General features: G+C 46.1%; 1 protein-coding gene across 4 annotated transcripts in view; it reads right to left on the bottom strand.

Moving 5' to 3' along the window:
* The window catches only part of PGAP2 (post-GPI attachment to proteins 2), a 276,597-nt gene that overhangs the window by 146,630 nt on the left and 111,048 nt on the right, over positions 1-18,919 (bottom strand). For all 4 annotated transcript variants that reach the window (XR_014967981.1, XM_085623463.1, XM_085623465.1 and 1 more), the window contains exon 3: positions 18,292-18,544. Coding sequence is in view for 3 of the 4 variants with exons in the window: in XM_085623463.1 (XP_085479589.1) it covers positions 18,292-18,544 (253 nt within the window). In the remaining variant the exon portion in view is untranslated. The remainder of the gene's footprint in view (positions 1-18,291; positions 18,545-18,919) is intronic.

The raw sequence follows: 18,919 nt of genomic DNA, 5'->3' as shown, positions 1-18,919 counted from the left end.
AAAACATAGTGTTACAGGACGTTTAAATTATTCATCGCTCTCTGCGCTGACAAATATGCATGGAGGCGAGATACTACTGCCGGAGGCCTTTAACTCCCAGTGCAGCAGGATGAAAGGTACCGATACAAACACACCTCATCTTCGTGGAGATGAAACGGGACATGTGGGAATGTCCAGTGCTTTAAATGGGCCGGTACTCACCGTTACTGAGTACCGGCACTTCTTACATTTGTCACTCTGAGTACCGGCACATCTCTACTGCCCAGGAGAGTACCGGTACTCATGAGAGGTAGGCTCACTGGCTGAGAGTGCTAATGAGCAGGAGTGGAACTGTCTGGCAGCCAAGGCGCCGCTTCTGTGGCCCCGATCTGAGCCCCAGCTGAGCTATCCAGCAGGGCTCGTTTGAATAATGTGCGGTGCTCACCGGCACCCTGTGCTTGACAGAGCATGGTCGAAATTCATTTTACCTGCTAGTGTGCGCGTGTGATTTTCAAAGCGCAGCACTTCAGGTAGTGAAAAGTCAGTGCAGGGTAATACTTTAATCATAGAAATGTTATCAGGGGCAAGGGCGGCGGATTCTCACACTTCCCATACTTTCTCTCGATCGGAGGGTTAATGCCCAGACAATGCGATCGGAGAGGCCCCTGGAGCGCTAATCCAAGTGCTTTCTGCACTGGCACCTGCCTTCCTAACGCCAAAAGCCTCAATGACCCTGTCTGTGCATAGGCTTTCTTGATGACACTGCAGCAGGGCTCGCTGTCTGACTCTGAAGAAGAGACAGGCTAGAGAGCCCCGCGGTGCCGGCCAGCAGCTCTTCTCGGTGGATCGTTCTGACAGCTGTAAAGAGATTCAGCTAAGTCAGATATTAATTCAATAATCTCCTGCTGCTGACATTTAAAATGTTTGTTACGGAAATGATTAGGGGTCTCCAGCACGGCATAGGGCCTTGCAAATGGGCAAACTAGAGTGGTCTGTCTGTGCTGAAAATGCGCTATGTTCTGTCTAAACTAGCAGTTTTGATGATTTATTAGCAGCGCAAAGTGTTTAACATCCCTGCTCGACAGTGCACTACGAAGCAGCAGCCTTTATTTTCTCAGCACAGTTAAACTTGCTAAGTCAGAGATAAGTCATGTGATTATTGTTCCCGCTGGAGAGGGGTCAGAATTTTCTCTACTGGCAGTTTTCACTCATCATTAAGTAGGGGAGAGGGTTAATATGCCTCCTTCAAAAAAGCATATTGTGTCGTACTGTATTGTATGTGGATAGCTCAGTGGGTTGCTGCTTTTGCCACAGAGAGCCCTTCGTTACATGTGGTTCAGCCGCACCTGAAGCTGAGGTTGGGGTGGAGGGCGCTGATTTTTAAAAAAATGAAATAATAGCTTCAAAAGCACCTGCTGCAGAGTTTGTCTTCCTTGTTGTTCAAATGAGTGTGATTTCTGATATTTGTCTATTTCCATTGACTTCATTCCATGATTTTGGTAGCAAGAAAGTGCCACTCTAAGTGTTACACATCTACTTGTTGCCTGACTCTCGGAAATCCACGGAATCTATGAAAATGTCACACATTAGCAATCTGATTAGCAGCTATACTCAAATGAGTGCCATTTCTGATATTTATATGATTCCCTCGTCTTCGTTGCTTAATTTTGCTCGCAGAAAAGTGTCACTCATAGTCGTTGAAATGTCACTCATACTTACAATGAAAACATGAAAATGTCACACATAGCAATCTGAAACCTGGGCAGCTCTGGGGTCCATTCAGGCCCTCTGCTGTCAACCACATTCACAATATCCTCTGCATTTGCACAAACACAGGAATCCTGACAGTCCCCAGGCAGTGGCAATTAAAAAAGCCATGGTAGGTGAAGAGTATAAAATGTCTTATCATACCCAAATCTTTTGTGTGTCTTCTTATGTTTGTGTGTTTGCCTGCATTTGTAGGCCTGTTTTTGTAAGAAAAAAGCAAGAGAGAGAATCAAGACACTCTCAGGAGGTATTTTAAAGAAAATGGGTGGCACTTTGTGTGTACATGTCTGCGACGACAAAGGTTCATGAATAACGTAGTAGGGAGGATTGGTGGGTGAGTTAGTGGATGGATGAGTGAGAAAGGGTGGATGTATAGATGGATTAATGGATGGATGAGTGACTGGATGGATGACTGAATGGATGTATGGGTGAAAGTAGGTGGACGATTGAATAAAAGTGCGGATGATGGGTGGATAAGTGAAGGATTGGACGGATGAATGAAAGGGAGGGAGTATGGATGAGTGAAAGGAGGGACTGAGTGAAAGGGTGGATGGAATGAAAGGGTGGATGGTATAAAGGAGTGATAGGGTTGATGGATAGATGAGCAAAAGGATTTATGGATGAGTGAAAGGGTGGATAAAGAGATGGATGAGTGAAAGGATGAATGGATAGGTTCAAAGATGGATGGATGGATAGGTTTGGACATGAAGGGTGGACAGACGGAATAGTGAAAAACTGAATGATAGATGAAAAACTGAATAGACGACAGAATGTAAAGGGTAAATGGTAGGATGAATGGATAGATCGATGGAAGAGACTAGAGATTTCTTCTGGGGAGGGTCATGATGATTTGCTTCATTTGCTTGGTGCCATAAGAGCTTTGGTTTGAAGTGCGGGTATTTTCAGTTTCTTCCTACTCACATGCTCAAAAATATAAAGTATTGTGCCAAACAACATCAATTAACAGTATGGCATTAAGAAGGTGCAACTATTGCAAAAAAAGAAAATGTTAACATATCGCATTTCTCTTTAATTTTGTGTAATGAGTTAACCTGCTTTGTTTATATAAACACATTTATCATGTGTTTTGGTGTGTGCTGCAACTATTATGGAAGTTGTTAAGTATCATTATGTCTTGCCCTTAGCCCCGCCCCTAGCCCCGCCCACTCACTACACCTTTAGCTCATTTTAATGAGTACCTGCACTTATTTTTTCCCATTTAAAGCACTGGGAATGTCTCTTTTTCGCACTGCAAAAAAAAACTGTAGCAGAAGATGAAATTGCAAAAAAACGAAGTACCTCAGAGCGTGAATTAGCGACCCTCCAACCACTGTAAGGCTGCCCGGGGGCGGCCGCCTTAGTGCCACAGGAAGGCACAGGGGTGGGAGGTCTAGTCCCTGGGTTGCACCAGGGGAGACCCCAGCAGATGGCTGCTTCCGGCGGGGGCGGGGAGGAGACAGGGGTATTTATACTGTCTCCGCCCCCTCCTCGCCCTCTTGTCCTCTGGTTCGCTTTGCCCGCCCCTCCTCTTACCCAGCGTCCGGAGGTACAAAGGGGGGGTTAGGTCTTCTAACAATGTTACTTTGTGTTGCAGGAGGACTTACAGGGCGATCCAGGGTCTGCACATACCAAGGGGTACATCATGCAGCAGCACCGCGGGGTGCTAAGCCAGGATACCCAGGGATGTTTTAGCGTTGTCCCCTGGAAGAACGACAGCGCCCCGTTAGCCAACAGGCGGTTGTGGGTCTGAGCAACCGGGGGCTGCCATGTATGCTCCGCCCACCCCTCACGGGGACTGGGGGTCCACGGATGGGAGGGGTGGCCCCTCCCATTAGTTGGTATACACCATCTGGCGTTGCCATGGTGACTCTAGGCTTATCAGACGGGCAGGCGGCATAGGGGCTGGCCTGCCCTGGGATCGCCCGTAAGATAACCCACCATGTTTGCATATTGTTTATGCTAATAAACCTGCAGCAATATTTCTCCACTTACAATAGTGTCGTGTGGTTTATTTATGTACTTATGTGTTTTGTGACAACTGTTGCCGATATTGGCACTATGAGAAGGAGACTGCATGGGTCAAGAGTTTGTGTATTTTGTGGCCTCTGACCGGAAGGAAGGTCGTGGAAGTTTTGTAGCACCGGTAAAATATGAATTAATATAACGAAAGAGTTACACTGAAGGGTGCTTTCCTTTTTTGTTTCCGCCAGGAAGTGTTAGGAAAAACGTGCAACCGAACGTGCATCGCGCTGTCGTGTTTACCTCCAGTAGTTTTGCATCTGTAACCTTGTAATTTTTAAAGAAAGGGATGCGGCAAAGACGCTCCGTCTGAATTTATTTCTTCAAAGTGTCAATCATTGCAATGGACTTATCACCTGAATCCATAGCTGTGCGGCTTTGAGCTGAACTGAAATTTACACAACGATCGATCGATACACTGAATAAAAGCATGTGATCACCGTACCTCGTACAAATAGATTTTTCCAATTACCGGGAACCAGGGTATAATGACGCTGTATTAACACTAGTTCGCTTAGTCCTAAATTCTTTTTAAGCAGACATTATGTGGCAACAGCGCCATCTTGAGGACAACACTGGAACCTGAGCCAGGGCTTCTCTTGGTGAGGCCAGATGCGTACGTGCTGCCGTCACACGCGCCTTCTCCCTGCTTCCTCTGCGGGCGGTGGGAAGTGGGGTTCAAGGCTGCTTACAACCTTCAGGGGAAGTAGTAACTGGGCCACAAGGGTATCAGAGCGCTTTACAATAGCTCAAAGCACGTTACATAAGAAATTCAGACTAATAGGGTAGTAGTGGACAAATACGTATAGCTACTACGGTTACTCATGATTAGTTACAAATCACACGTTCATTACAGATTACATATTTAGAAAACTTAAAGTGATTAAGGTTACACAAATACATATCAATATTTAAAAAGTTAAAGCGGAAAGGTCATTTTAACTCTCGAGTGTCCTGTAACAGCCAGGGTCGCGGCATTAAATGTGAGGGCATATGCATGGTGGGGAGCTTGGCGAGGAGCGATTACTGAGAAAAATGTCTTTGGAATCGAGGGTCTTTAAGGTCTGTTTAGAAGATTCCGGAAGAGGTGGTGTTGCGAAGGTTTGGAGGTAGCGAGTTCCAAATTCTAGTTGCATTACCAGAGAAAGATTGTGACATAAGCCTCTCCCTTTGAAGGTGAGGTTCGAGCAGCAGATTTTCTGCTTTCGCGAAGGCCTAGAGCCACCTGATATCTCGAGTTTGCTTGCTAGGTAGCGAGGGGTGGAAGTGTGAATGGCTTTATGGGTGATACGAGCCGTCTTGTACAAGGCCCTAGCTTCACTAGGACGCCAGCGGAGAGTTGTCAGCATAGGTAGGATATGGTCATTTCTTTTGGCTCGTAGACGAAACGCACAGCCAAGTGGAGAGAGGATTTTAAAAGATCAGTGGGTCTAGGGGCGTCCCGGAAGGAGTGATCTGCAGTAGAGCAGTCTGGAGAGTACCAAAGATTGGACAAGAGTTTTCAGGTCTTGCTCAGGAACGTAACATCGGATCCCCCAGAGAAGGCGCAGTTGGAAGCGTGCATTCTTGGCCTAGGTGTTGATTTGTTATTGGAGGTTTACGTTTTTTGTCCAGGATGGCACCTAGGGATTTGGCACGGTCAACTATGGTTTGTTCACTGTTAAGAATGTTAAGGTTATCCATCCGCGATTGAACAGGAGGAGAGCTCGAGGTAGAGAGAAGAAGGAATTTGGTTTTGGAGGGATTCAGTTTTAGGTGGTGAGCGGTCATCCATTCTTGGATGGACTTGAGGTTGGTTCGAGAAGTGAGATGTCACGTGTGGAGGACCCCTTGAGGTAGAGTAGAGTTGGGTGTCATCTGCACAGAGGCGATAAAGGATCCCAACCTCTTTTACAAGGGCTCCTAATGGTTCAATGTAAAGATTAAACAGAGTTGGAGCAAGGACAGAGCCTTGAGGGACACCTTGATCCACAGCCTTCGGAGTTGACAGTTTTCAATTTTAATCACCAGAGATCTCACTGTGAAGTAAGACTCAAATTACTCAAGTGCTATGCCTTCAATTCCCATTCTTTGCTTTAGTGTGTAAAGAAGTGTGTGAGGCTTATAGTATCAAAGGCTGGAGAAAGGTCAAGAGGCTCCGGAGGCAGGAGCTGCACGGACTCGAAGGCCATAGTCGATAACCTGTAGCAATGCTGTTTTGGTGCGGAAAGGGAGGTTGGAGATCGGGGCGGCATTCTTAAGGTCATTCGCATCAGCAGAGGATTACTCTCCTCAGCATGTAAATAATTCCAATTGCCCTCCAGTGGGCCACAGGTGAGTACAACGTGTGTTGCATGCTGGGATATGTAGTACACAATTGTAGTACACAATTGTTTCCCTCTAGTGGGTTCTGCAGTGCCTTTACACATAATGGTTTCCTTTAGTGGGTTCTGCGCTTTCACATGCTGTTCATTTATTTTGAGGAGAGTGCCTTTCTAGCTACACTGCGCAGACTCATGGAGTGAGCTCCTGCCTGTGAACAAGGAGCTGCTGCTCCGAAACACGTAAGGCAGTGAAACACTTCTGAATTAAGAAATGCTGGTTCGCCTCAATAAAGAATCATTGGAATTCTTCTATTTTAGTGTGCGTCTTCAATCAAGGATAAATTGGCTTGCAATATATATATATAAATAATGTATATATGGGTGACAGAGCCTGTGTGGTATGTACTATGGCACAGGACATAGCTTTCATCATATGTGGTACCATTACATGTACAACACAAACATATAACCATTTTTAACTGGGAGAAATTTAAAGTGCAGAAAATTGTTCTGCAAAAATGTTCATAATAGGGAAACATAATTCTGCAATTGAGGAACATTTTTTCTGCACTTTAAGTGTCTCCCATTAAAATAAAAAATAAAAGTGGCTGTATTTTTCAGATATAAATATGGCAGCATGTCTATCAGCCACTTGGAGCGAGATGCCTGCTGTGTGTAAATTCGACACTTTTGAAATGGGAGAACATTTAACTGAAGAGTTAACTTTAGGTTTATATGCATTACATAAAACTCATCATTTTCATGTTCTCGGCAGTCAAAGTGTCTTAACAAACAGTAGGCATTTGTGTCCCAGTGGCCTGTAGACATGGTGCCATAGTTAGAACAGGAAAATACAGTAATTTGTTTAAATGTGAGGAATTTTAAGCGAAGAAACAGGCTTCAAAAAACTATAGGACATCATTGGCTTAATTTAAAGTAGAGAAAAACATTAAGACAATGTTTCATAGAAATTCTATATTTCCAGACACTCAAGAAATCCGACACCAATTTATAAAAATAGACTGTATTTTCATGTACTTTCAGACACCACAATCAAAAAGATCCACTAGAGGGCTCTGGAGATATTACATTTACAAGGTATAGTAAGTCAGGTTATTTCACTAAACTGTGAACAAGCATTGGCAAATTCAACAAATCTGACACTTAGAACCGTTTTCACCAAAACGTTTAGGCTACTTGAAATGCAGTCGCTCAGAGTCACTTTAGGCGACCGACTCCGGCAGCGAGCCAGACAAGGAGACCAGCAAGGTCCTCAGAAACAGTTACTTCAGCAGGTGAAGCAGTCCTCAGTCAGCTCCAGGTGCTTTATCCTTTGCAGGACTTTCCTATGGAAGTGGTCCTGATGAAAGGAATGAATGATGCTGCAGATGCTCCAAGGATGCAATGTGGTCAACGGGGGTCTTGCTGGGACTACTCCTCGGTCCATTAAGGGGGTGAGGCGGTCCTGGTCACAGGGTTGATGTCCCTCGAAGTCCTCTCGGTTTTGGCAGAATTGAAGTCACCAGTGGACTACCAGTCGTCCAGTATCGCAGTGACAGACCAATCATTCCTGGGTTTGATAACTCATCCTCTGGGGGACGCAGCTGCACTCCAACGACACTCCCAGTCGCATCGAACTGGAGTGCAACCTTGTTCGTCAGGCCCTGGTCCCTGGTGCTGCACGGTGGCAGCAGGTTGTAGACTTTGCTCTACCAACTTGCCACAGCAGGCTTCTCAGATGTTGTGCTCCTGTGCTGTTAACAGGAGGCTTTACAACAAACAATTGATGGACGGAATGCTGAAAATGCAGACATTCTCCCCCAGTCAAGAGATCTGGGTTAAATCCATCGTTCTTTTGCCCACTACGCCACCCCAGTTTAGACATGGCCATATGCAAATCAGTCTTGACCCTGTGCCTCATGGGAACAGTCCAGCCCGAACTGCCATGTCTTCCCTGGACCGGAATCAAGCATCCTAGGACCGATTTCTGGCTATCAGCCGTCATCAGCCAGGATAGCCTGACTCCAGTGGCGTAGTGAGCACAGGAGGCTAGCTCACTGACTCTTGTAGTCTCTTGGCTTTGGCAGGACTCTGGAGAGAACTTCTCCTTGAGCAGGACACAACAGGCACAGTCTCTCTACCTTGCTAGCCACCAGGATCAGAAGGTGCAATCCACGCTGTTGCAGCTTCTCTTTGCTGGTTCAACGGTGCAGCAGAGCAGCCCTTCTTCAAGTTCAGTTGAGATCTGAGCTCTGGGTGCCAGGGGTGCCTTACTCATGTTCAGAATATGCCCTTAGGGTAGGATGCTGTTAGTAGCCAATGGGCTTCAACAAAAAAAAGAACTGGCACCAAGTAGCAAAAGTTTATTTGATCTGGAACGAGTGGAAGAAAGAATGCTTTTTCAAAAACCTCCAGTACTCATTGTATCATATAGTATAACCCCATCCAGTGTGCTACAAGTATTTAAAAATGTTTTAAAGTCAACAGAGAAAGAGAAAACAAGGAGGTGTAAAGTCAGTCCACAGGTTAATTAAACAACTTAATTCGCTCTACACACACCCTCAGTAATAGAAAAAAGTAGGTGAAAAAATGTGTAAAGAAAGAGAAAGTACCTCACGTGCGCACCACCAGAGGAGCTACTGGTCGGTTCTCACCAGCTTGCCCACGTCTATTTCATCATTGGTAACTTTCTCTTAGGAAAAATGTGCAGTGTCCAGTGCAAAGAAACAGTTCCAGTGTTGAGTTACCGCCCGTGTGTAAAGATATACAATGCAGGCACTAGCAACGGTCGTGCTTTGCTGAACAGGGAGGCGAAAGTAAACAGGTTAAACGCCCCTGTGATTGGTTGGTGGCTGGTATGTGGGCCCATAGCTCCAACTAGTCCTTTTTATTGGTATGTATCCAGGGAGGTGATCTTTGACCTCTTTTCGTCCTGATGAATTTGCCACAAAATAACTGGCAATGAAACATGTTGGCCGTCATTAACAAGGTATTCAACATGCTGTGTTTTTAAACAGCGGGATAGACTCCTAACAAGAATAAAAAATACATTTGAGAGTCTAACTCCTTCTCGGTCTTCGTTGGCACAGTTTTTGTGTTCTTGTCTTCACAATACACATTTTTTCGTTATGTGTGTTTTTCTTTGCACTGGACACTGCACATTTTTCCTAAGAGAAAGTTACCAATGATGAAATAGACGTGGGCAAGCTGGTGAGAACCAACCAGTAGCTCCTCTGGTGGTGCGCACGTGAGGTAATTTCTCTTTCTTTACACATTTTTTCACCTACTTTTTTCTATTACTAAGGGTGTGTGTAGAGCGAATTAAGTTGTTTAATTAACCTGTGGACTGACTTTACACCTCCTTGTTTTCTCTTTCTCTGTTGACTTTAAATTTTTTTAAATACTTGTAGCACACTGGATGGGGTTATACTATACGATACAATGAGTACTGGAGGTTTTTGAAAAAGCATTGTTTCTTCCACTCGTTCCAGATCAAATAAACTTTTGCTACTTGGTGCCAGTTCTTTTGTGTTGAAACTGTAGTTGATTGGAGGGTGTTCTGACACGTCTTCCCTCTGTAGCTCCTTTTTTTGATTCAGTAGCCAATGGGCTACCAGGTCCCCTCCCTCCTGATGACCAATTCCTGCCTTGGAATTGTGGCATCTGGCAATCCCAGGATGCACAGTTTTGTCCACTCCCCAAAATGGCCGAACCGCTCTCCCGGTGTCCAGAGCTCCCTACCCCAACCTTTTAAGCTTGCCTTTTGGGCTAAAGCCCCTATGGCTTCCTGTCTGGGGAAGTAACACTTCTTCCAGTAGCAGGCCTCTATTGTTACCATTCCTGGCAGTCATTAGCACATCTCCCCAGAAAGACAGAAAGCTGTCTGCAGGACAGACCCCGAGTACAACAGCAAACGAGAACTGGAAACCTTGGGATACTACAATGGCAACTTCGAAAGTTGCACTTTGCTTAATAGTGACGTTAAATTCAATTGAATTATTAAATCAGATTTAATGCAGATTCTTTTGATACCTTACAGTACCAACTGTAGTAGTCCCATTCAGAAGTTAGAAGGGCAGAGGTGTTGATATCTAACTCAGTACTTGCCAATGGGGCTACAAGCCTTTCAACAGTAAAACAACAATTTAGTGTTTTTACATGTTGGAACATGTAAAAGTACATGTTCCAGTTTCTAACATACTTAACCCTGCCGTGGGGCTCATTAGGCCTACCTTAGGGGTATTTAACATGCATTTGAAAGGAAGGTTTGGCCTTTGCCATTAATTTAAATGGCAAAGTTGAGTGACACCACTTTGGAAAGGCTCCTTATTAGCTGTACATTTTGTTCCAGGTGTTACGTCAGCAGATGTCAGGACATGGGCTGGTTTTACCATATGGAGTGCTGTAGCATTACCAATTTGCAAGAGTCTAACATCTGGTGTAAGTGCTTGGCAGAAGAGATAGTGTAGAAAAGTCACCATCAGAATCTCCTTAAACTGAGGGCTGTCCCATACGCCGGTCCCCACCCCAGAAATGTTAAACTGTCTGGGCCGCAGCTTAATTGCACTTTCCGGGTATTTTCAGTTGTTTTATTCCCTCTGCATGCTTTCCTGGCCTTCCTGTAAGGACTGGACTTCATTAATGTGAGGGACCGGATGCCTTCGGTGGTGGACAGCGCTCCAAGGCTGCCTCCAAGCACTCACGGATAGTTTTAATAGTCAGGGCAACAGGAGGAGGAACTATTGTGGCACATTAGGCTCACAGTGGATCTCCATGGATCTGAGGTGCTTTGATGGGAGTATGAAGGATCACACGCATTGAGTGGGGGCGGGGGGGGGGGGTGCAGGTAGCTATGGAAGAGGGATGGTTGCAATGTGCTACATTTCTTAATTAGGTATGTATTATGTAGAGGATACTGATCATCAGCAAGTATGTATGCCTCTCTTTTCCCCAGCTCTACTGGGCTTTCCAAGTTACACAATTCCAATGATTAAGCAGTGAAAGGGTTACCAAGGTCTCCTTGGCTGGACTGGGACTACATGGGACGAGAGGTGGACAAGGGAGCACGACTGCTGGCTGATGCTGGGTAATAGTCGTAGGCGCCAGTGGGCGAGGAGGGGGTTCCACATTTACAAGGCAGCTTTCTAGGAGGGCTTCTAGCAGGATGTAAGGTTGAACATACAAGTCTGAGGTATCCGTGTTATTTTCTTCTTTTGTACTGATCGTCAAGAAGTGTGTGGATCTGGTGGTGGTTGGGGGGAGGGCGAATGAAGGGGGTTGGGGTGTGGCACCCTATTCCCTTTACATTTCTTAGCAGCGTAGGCCTTTATTTCTTGTCTGACCCAGACTGACCGGATGATGCATAGGGCTTCAAATGACCTTTCCTTTGTTATCCTACACGGCTTTGCAATGGCAGCTCCATCGGGCTTCGTGTTTTATTCAGCAGGTTCACCTCTTGCTGGATTCGTTATGTTATTGTATCGACTTATGGGCAACGGCGCGTCTCAAGACTAGATACTTTGCACTGAACGCTCATGAAACAACTTCTGTATTATTTCAGCACTCTTATGCGTAGTCGTAAATAAAGAATTCAAAACAGAGAAAAAGAAAACGTATATGGGCAAAGAGGACAGTATGAGCAGGGGTAATGGAGAGCAGCATACTTTCAACTGTTTTCCAAGCATCAATTTCCCCCCCCCCCCACCGAGGCCACGCCCGCAGGTTGATGCGGTCATCTGCACACTGTTCTTGCATTGATTTGGAGTTTACTCATTTGAGGTGCAAGGGTGATGGCTGAGGCAGGTCTTTAAAATGCACCATTCAACCAACTTTTCAAAAACTTGTTTTCTAAGAACATCCAATCCTTGTTCCTTTAAGAGAACTTCCACCAAAAAATTACTTCCCAAACTGTGTTCATTCTGAAAGATTCTTGTGTCAGAAATGTCTTGTTACTTGTTTACTGTTTGGTTCACCCCTGCTGGGAACTGGAGCAGGAACAAATTTAAGAAAAAATCTGAATGAACCCGTACCTCCCCAAAAGCCCATAAAATAGGAGAAATAATTTGGGGGCAAACACTTGGCTGGATTGCTCGTCCGGCTATTCACCAAGTTTGAGTTAAACATTTTATTTTGGACTCCAATGTAAGACCAATAGTGCACTTTACAAAAAACACTTATTACAGCAAGAGCTTCTAAAAAAACTGGAGAACTATGGGAAAGATATTGAGAAACCAGAATTGTTCTTTTTAAAACCCTAGTTTTACATTTAAGTCGAGTTGAAATTGTTGCGATAGTCGTGCCGTTTATTGTTACTTGTGACAATTTTAAAAAATGTCAAACTTCAATCAGTTTATCACACTGTACCCTTATAGCTCCTTATAACCCCTTATGTCCCATCCCTCAACCCTTAAAACCTCAAACTATCCCTCAAGGCTAATGTCCCTTGAACCCCAATATAAAACATTACTAGCCCTCACCGCTATCCATCACTGAACCCTACTAGCCCCTTAACGCTACCCTTACTCAACTGTAAAACCCCTTTGCACACATTTTCTTAAACCCTAAAAACCCCTTACTACCCACCCCTTAACGCTACATTTCCCTAAACACTAAAGCCTTTTACTATACCTTATTGCGATCATACACAGAACCCTACACTACCTTCCCTGAACCAAAAAGCCCCGTATTGCTACCCTAACTTGAACCCTAAAAAACCCCGTACTACCTCTTAACACTTTTCCTTCTGTGAACCCTAACTACCCTTCTACCCTCCTTCCCTCAACTCTGAAAAACTTTCTACCCTTAAAAACCAATTCCTGAACCCTAACAATCCCTTACTAGTCATAACACTTCCCCTCAGTGAATCCTAGAGCCTCTTACTAGCCCAGGCCCCTCCCCACCCTACAGTAAATGTGCATCTCTACTTCAGCAGGATCCCCTCACCTCTGCTCCGACGACTCCAACCCTTGCCTTATCAGACGTGACACTTTCAATTATTTGTGAAGCCCCAACTTTTGTATTATTTCAGAAAACAACATTTTTACAAAGTTTTCAGCCTACTTCCCCCTCCCCCCAGTATTTTTATTGCAAACGGTGTAGCAGAAGCTCTCAGCAAACAGCGGCGGTGTTCACGCTCAGTTGACGATGGGGGAACGCGGTGCGCGGAATCTGTATGAGAAAGGTAGGAGAATTGAGGCTTTGTCCCTCCATCATATATGCTCCCAAACCCCCCTTCCCCACCCCACCCCCGAGTCAGTGATAACAAACTGTGCGATTATAATGTAAAATCAAATTCATCGACACTACAAAAATAATCGACAAAACAGCACCGACAACCCCCGGAACCGATGCTCCGAAGAGCCTCGAAGGCTGCCTCAGTCGGGCCAGGATGGTTCTGTTGACGCAGGGATACAGGCGCCCTGTATGCTCATTTAGAAAAGGATTACCCAATTTGTGACTGACGCAAGCTAACAATAGCTAAAACTCCACTGAACGCCTTGTACGGTCTTTAATCTGCTGAAGGCAGAGCCTGCAAGGAAACGTCATCTGCCCTCGCCTTGCACCGGATGAGCGATTTAATCAGCTTTATATAAATAGGGTGGATCTCGGAATTAAAAACACAAAGCAGCTCCCAATCTGTGCACTTGATGCAGACAGGTAATCTCACATATGACCAACATGATGACCAAAGGCTAGCATGAGAGGCAAGGCAGGACAGGGGCAGAAAGGAGGCCCGGGCACCACATAAACAAGCATTTACAATGCAATGGTCTCGGCAATATTCTAGGTAGAGCTATTGGTATTGCTCATTATTTTTTTTTCATTTTTGTATCCCTAAATAAATGGCATTGTCATTTCTATTGGCATTTTTTTTTTGCATATGTGATACCTATTGCATTAGCAGAGAGAGAGTGAGGTAGTGAGATAGAGAGAGAGTGAGGTATTGAAATAGAGTGAGGTAGTGAGAGAGAGTGAGGTAGATAGAGAGTGAGGTAGTGAAAGAGTGAGTTAGTGAGTGAGGTATTTTCTGACGTAGTGAGATAGAAACAGTGAGTGATGTTGGGAGATATAGGTGGCTGTCTGGCTAATTTCGAGATGAGCGCAACAACAGTTAATTAATAATTCAATATACATTAAAAAAAAAGACTATCACCTGCCGCCCAAGCCATTCTGATAGCTTTGGGGGGCCTGAAATAATCAGAACTGCCACACTTGTAGGAGTGTGAGGGTTAGTAGTGTGTTGGTGGGGTCACTGGCAGGGGCAATGTGTGGTGCAAGCTGCAAGGGCCTCCTCACGAGAGCCTCTGCACTTTTTTGATTACAAATTAAGTACTGCTGCTGTGCACACGTCTTAAATGGAGGGAGACATGCATGCAAGTGCCTTCCGGTAAAGGATGTGTCCGTTTTCGTCACTTTCGTGAATCGTCCCAATTTAGCGAAGTTGAAAAGTTCTACATAGAGCTTATGTAGAACTTTACACCTTCGCTAAATTGGGACTTTTACGCTTTCCCGAGGTTTGTGTTAAAAATAGGACTTTTGCAACAATGTATGTAAATAAAAGAAACTCACAGATTACAAGTCCGCATATATTTTCCATCTTGGCTGCGTCTGAAAAGTATCTTGTCACGTGGAGAGAAAGTTGCATGGGTGAAGGTCGGGAACCTTAAAGTCAGCGCACTGGGCAACTCAAAGGCTACGCAAGCCTCGCGCAGGCTCACGTCGCTTCCAAAGCAGGCCTACGAGGGAGCCACAGTGCAGCACTTCGGGCTCGTCTGCTTCCTGACAGCGCCACGTGCTTGTCTCAGGCGGCCACCGCTGTGGGAAAAGGCACACAAAGGCGCTGGTGATTTCTGCTGGCATTTCCGCTCCCTAATAGCACCGGGAGATTCTCTCTCAGGGGGCGGCGGGGGAACTGGCAGCCGCTGACGCTTCTCATTATTTTTTATTTTGTGATTAAGCCTTACAATTTGGAAAATTGATGTCAAAATAAAATAAAAAAGTGAAATCTCTAAGCAGCACTAACAAGTAATGGATGTCAATATAACACCGAATGTGTCAGCGGCTCCCTCGCCTGTGTGATAAGAATAACAGCCTTTATCACTTACTTTAAAATAACATAAAAATATATCAAATTGTGGACACAGTTCCAGGTAGATGTTGCTGTGCAGTGTGGGCTCCGCGGCAGCGCTCGGTAGCCCTTTCACAACACCGCCGCCATAACAAGCGCTCGGCTGTTCCCCACTTAATCCGCTACCTCACACATATATATGGGCGACGACAACTCTGGTCCGGAGAGGGGCTCGCTGGTCCAGGAAGAGCTTTCTAGATTCTAGTGAATGCTCCCCAATATATCCTACTGGACGCTCAGAAATGTTCAAAATCATGCACAACCTCCGCCAAAAGGTACCGTCACGTAGGTGTATCTCACTAGACATGACAGAGAAGCGTGTGGGTGCAAGAGCCGTAGATAGGAAGTTGGAAAGAAAACACACACCGCCGCCTTTCTCCGAGGCGAAGCAGAAATGCCTCGGAGAAACGCAGCGGCGGTTTCAGATTCGGGGGCGTGTTTCTTTTTCTCTCCTCTTGCCATTGGCTGGAGGAGAGAAAAACACGCCTAAAAAAGGGTGTGGCTAAAAAGTGGAAAGAAGAGCATGGAACATGCCCCCGAATCTGAAAAAGACGGAGCCTATTTGGAGGGACGGCTCTCTCCTCCAATGGCTGGCCTCCGTTTAGGAAGCCAGCCAATGGAGGAGAGGCTAAAAGAAAAGCAGGCTAAATAGCCACTCTAAGAAACATTAAATCTCCGGACTTCCGGTTCTGCCTTCGGTAGACCGGATGGTCCCTCGACCTAAAAAGTGTCCACCATTAGTGAATCTGATAGTTTAAATAGTGGCCCACATTAGCACATTTTTGTACTTTTGATCTTGTAAAGTCACACTGTATAGGTGTTTTGTAAGGTATAGGAGACTGTATGCATTTCTGCTTGCTGCAGTTAATATTTCAGGTTTTTGGGTGGTCCCCGCCTCCTACAAAACAGAGGGGCCAAATTAGAGTCTGGCGGTATGTAGACAGCCAAACCAGGGGCGGCACAGCAGTGGTGGTGGTGGTGAGCGGTCCAACCCCCGTATTCGGACTTTGGCGGTTGGACCGCCATGGGAACGCAGCAACCGCAGGGATCCGTGCTCCCTCTGTGGTGGCATGGCAGTCTGAAGCTTGCAACATGCTGGTGGTGCCGCCGTGCCACCGCCAAGCATATTATGAGTTTCCTCACTGCCACAGTTTTCATGGCGGTGAGCCTGCGATGAAAAGTGTGGTGGTGAGGAAACTAAAGGGGCCACTCAGGGCCTCCTGTTACCACAGGGCGTGGGAATGCATGCACGGCATGGAATGCACAGTCCATGCCATGCAGGAACGGGCTTTGGCAGTCCCTCGGCACTGCCTTCCTAACGCTCACTGATGAGCCTTAGAACGGCAGCGCCAATGGATCGCCAAAGCACTGCCTGCCAAACCAGGAGAAAACTCCTCATCTGGCAGGTGGTCGACTTTGGCGGTGTGGGCGCGGAGCCCTGACGCGGCAGCCTGCTCCCTCACCGCCAAGCTCGTAATCAGGCCCAAAATAATGAACACTGTTCTAGACCAACGTACACGTTTTAGTTGAGTCTCGCAAGGACATGGATGGGACCATTGTGGGACGGGATACAATCTCAGTGAACCAAGAGCCTTCCCACCCAACACCCCCAACATTAGGCACTTAAGACGCGCCAGCTCAGCTTCCATCAAAAGCACCCCTTTATACGAGAGCAGAACCTCCTAAGAGGGAGAGTGTGGGGCTCTTTGAGTTAAACTCCACTACTCAAGTTGCCCACCTGGAGCCTGGTTTCTGTTCCACTCTGGAAAAACAGCTTCCATCCTGCCTTCAGTGTGCAACTGCTCTCTCTGCCTGGAGTCAGACTCTGAGACTTCTCTTGTCTGAGACTGAAGGCATCCCCAGCGGTCAGGTACAGAGTCTCACTGGAGCACCAGTGGTGGTGGAGCTGTGCAGTCTCGGCCAGGGAGAAAGAGAGAACAAGCCTCTCTCATCTGCACGCCCCTTGCGCACGCCTTCCAGGTACTGTGGGATTTGCAGAGCTCTGTGGGTAGGCTCTCCAGGCGACATGCATGTTTCTTACAAAGCACCCTTATTAACTGCGTTATCAGCGTCTCATGCACAATGTATGCCATTAACTTGCCATCTGGTGGCAGCATCTGTGTACCCATCACTAGCATCGAAGGAAGGGACATGATCTATTTGATCTCCACCCTCCAGGGTCTGCACCGCAGTCGCATCCTAACCAAGGCAATTATAGGCCCCAGAGACAATGATTGTTTTAGGGCCATCTTTGGGTTGTTCCCCCTCACTCTCAATTGGACTTCATCCAGCCATGATGCATGGGGTAGAATCAGCCCTGTTGGACATGCGCAGCAGCAACCCTCATCCGGAGGACTGGTGTCCAGAAGGAGGTGGGAAGGGAATCAGCTTATGGTGCCAATAGTGCACGGCAAAGAGCGCTGTACTGCAGCTGTATCTACAAGCCCATTTGGTAGGACGCGCGCACCCTTTTTAGCATTTTACACCGATAGTCCTTGGAATATCCCTGCCCATCTCCTAGCTTTCACACTGTGACAGCATTTGGCCCACAAGGCACCACACTAGCATCAGTTCAGTCAAGGAAGCTGATGAAGCTCCCCTACATTAGGACTCCGAGACTTACGCCCCTGTCCTGAAGTTAGAAGAAAAAAATATATATATATAATGGGGCAGGTGAAGGGGGGGGGGCAGAGGGACCCCTTTGGGCCAAAAAGGGGAAAAAACGGCAAAAAAGTACAGTGATCCCGCAGGACTCTTGTGGGATGTAAAAAAATAAAAAAAAGGATGGCCAGGCCACATTTATTACATTTATGCACAGAGAAGCCCACTCTTGTACAAAAAAACATAATCAAGGAACCACTGGCTGAAAGTTGGCTCAGTCATGTCTCCCTCCTCTGACCACACACCCTTTATGTAACCTTTCAGTCTGCTGTGTGCTTTGGACATTGCAACAGAGTAATTAGTAGCATTATACAAGAAAGCTCAATCATTCACATTCCTTAATGAGATGACCTCTACTCCACATAGCGTCACGTGGCAAGACCTCCAAGACTGCAGTAAAAGAAGGTATATTGTGTGCCGAAACATGTCACCTACCAGGGTTCTCTATAGAGGACACGTATGTCAGCAGGAGCAGGCAGAGGTTCTCCAGGACGTTCAGGGTGTAGATAATGCGGCACAGGACGTGGTAAGTGCGCTTGGAACATGTCGTGGCACGATAATGATTCCAGTAGGCCGCCGCCACCAGGAAGCGGGGTGCAGAGTGGAGGCCAATGCAGAAGCGCCAAACGTACCTCTGTGGGCTTTCCCCCCCAATCGAAGCACTAATGGAGGGGAGATAATTCGGAACCTAAAACACAAAGGACAGATAGGTTACTAGAGGCCCAATGGGCTACTTGCAGTCTACCGAGAATGCTCGTTTTTACGGAGTGTCAACATTCCACACCAAACTGTATTACTCCAATTGAAATAATTACATTATATCAAAACAAATCCCTACTCTTGACCATTCCAAAAGGGCCTTAATTCTGTAAAAATGAAAAACATTTCTTTTAATGTTTTTTTTTATAGAAATGTGAAGCACGTGAGGCCCAGAATCTTCTGTTTCAGGGTTCAAAACGTAAACTCACACCATCACTTCTGAGTTTAAAAGGCACTCTTTTTTATCACGAGTGTAGTAAACTCATTCAAAACACCCTCTTACCCTTGACAATCGCGCTCCTCC

Source organism: Triturus cristatus, chromosome 8 (genome assembly GCF_964204655.1).
Source record: "Triturus cristatus chromosome 8, aTriCri1.1, whole genome shotgun sequence".
NCBI classification, from domain to species: Eukaryota; Metazoa; Chordata; class Amphibia; order Caudata; family Salamandridae; genus Triturus; species Triturus cristatus.
This window is presented reverse-complemented; position numbering and strand designations above follow the sequence as displayed.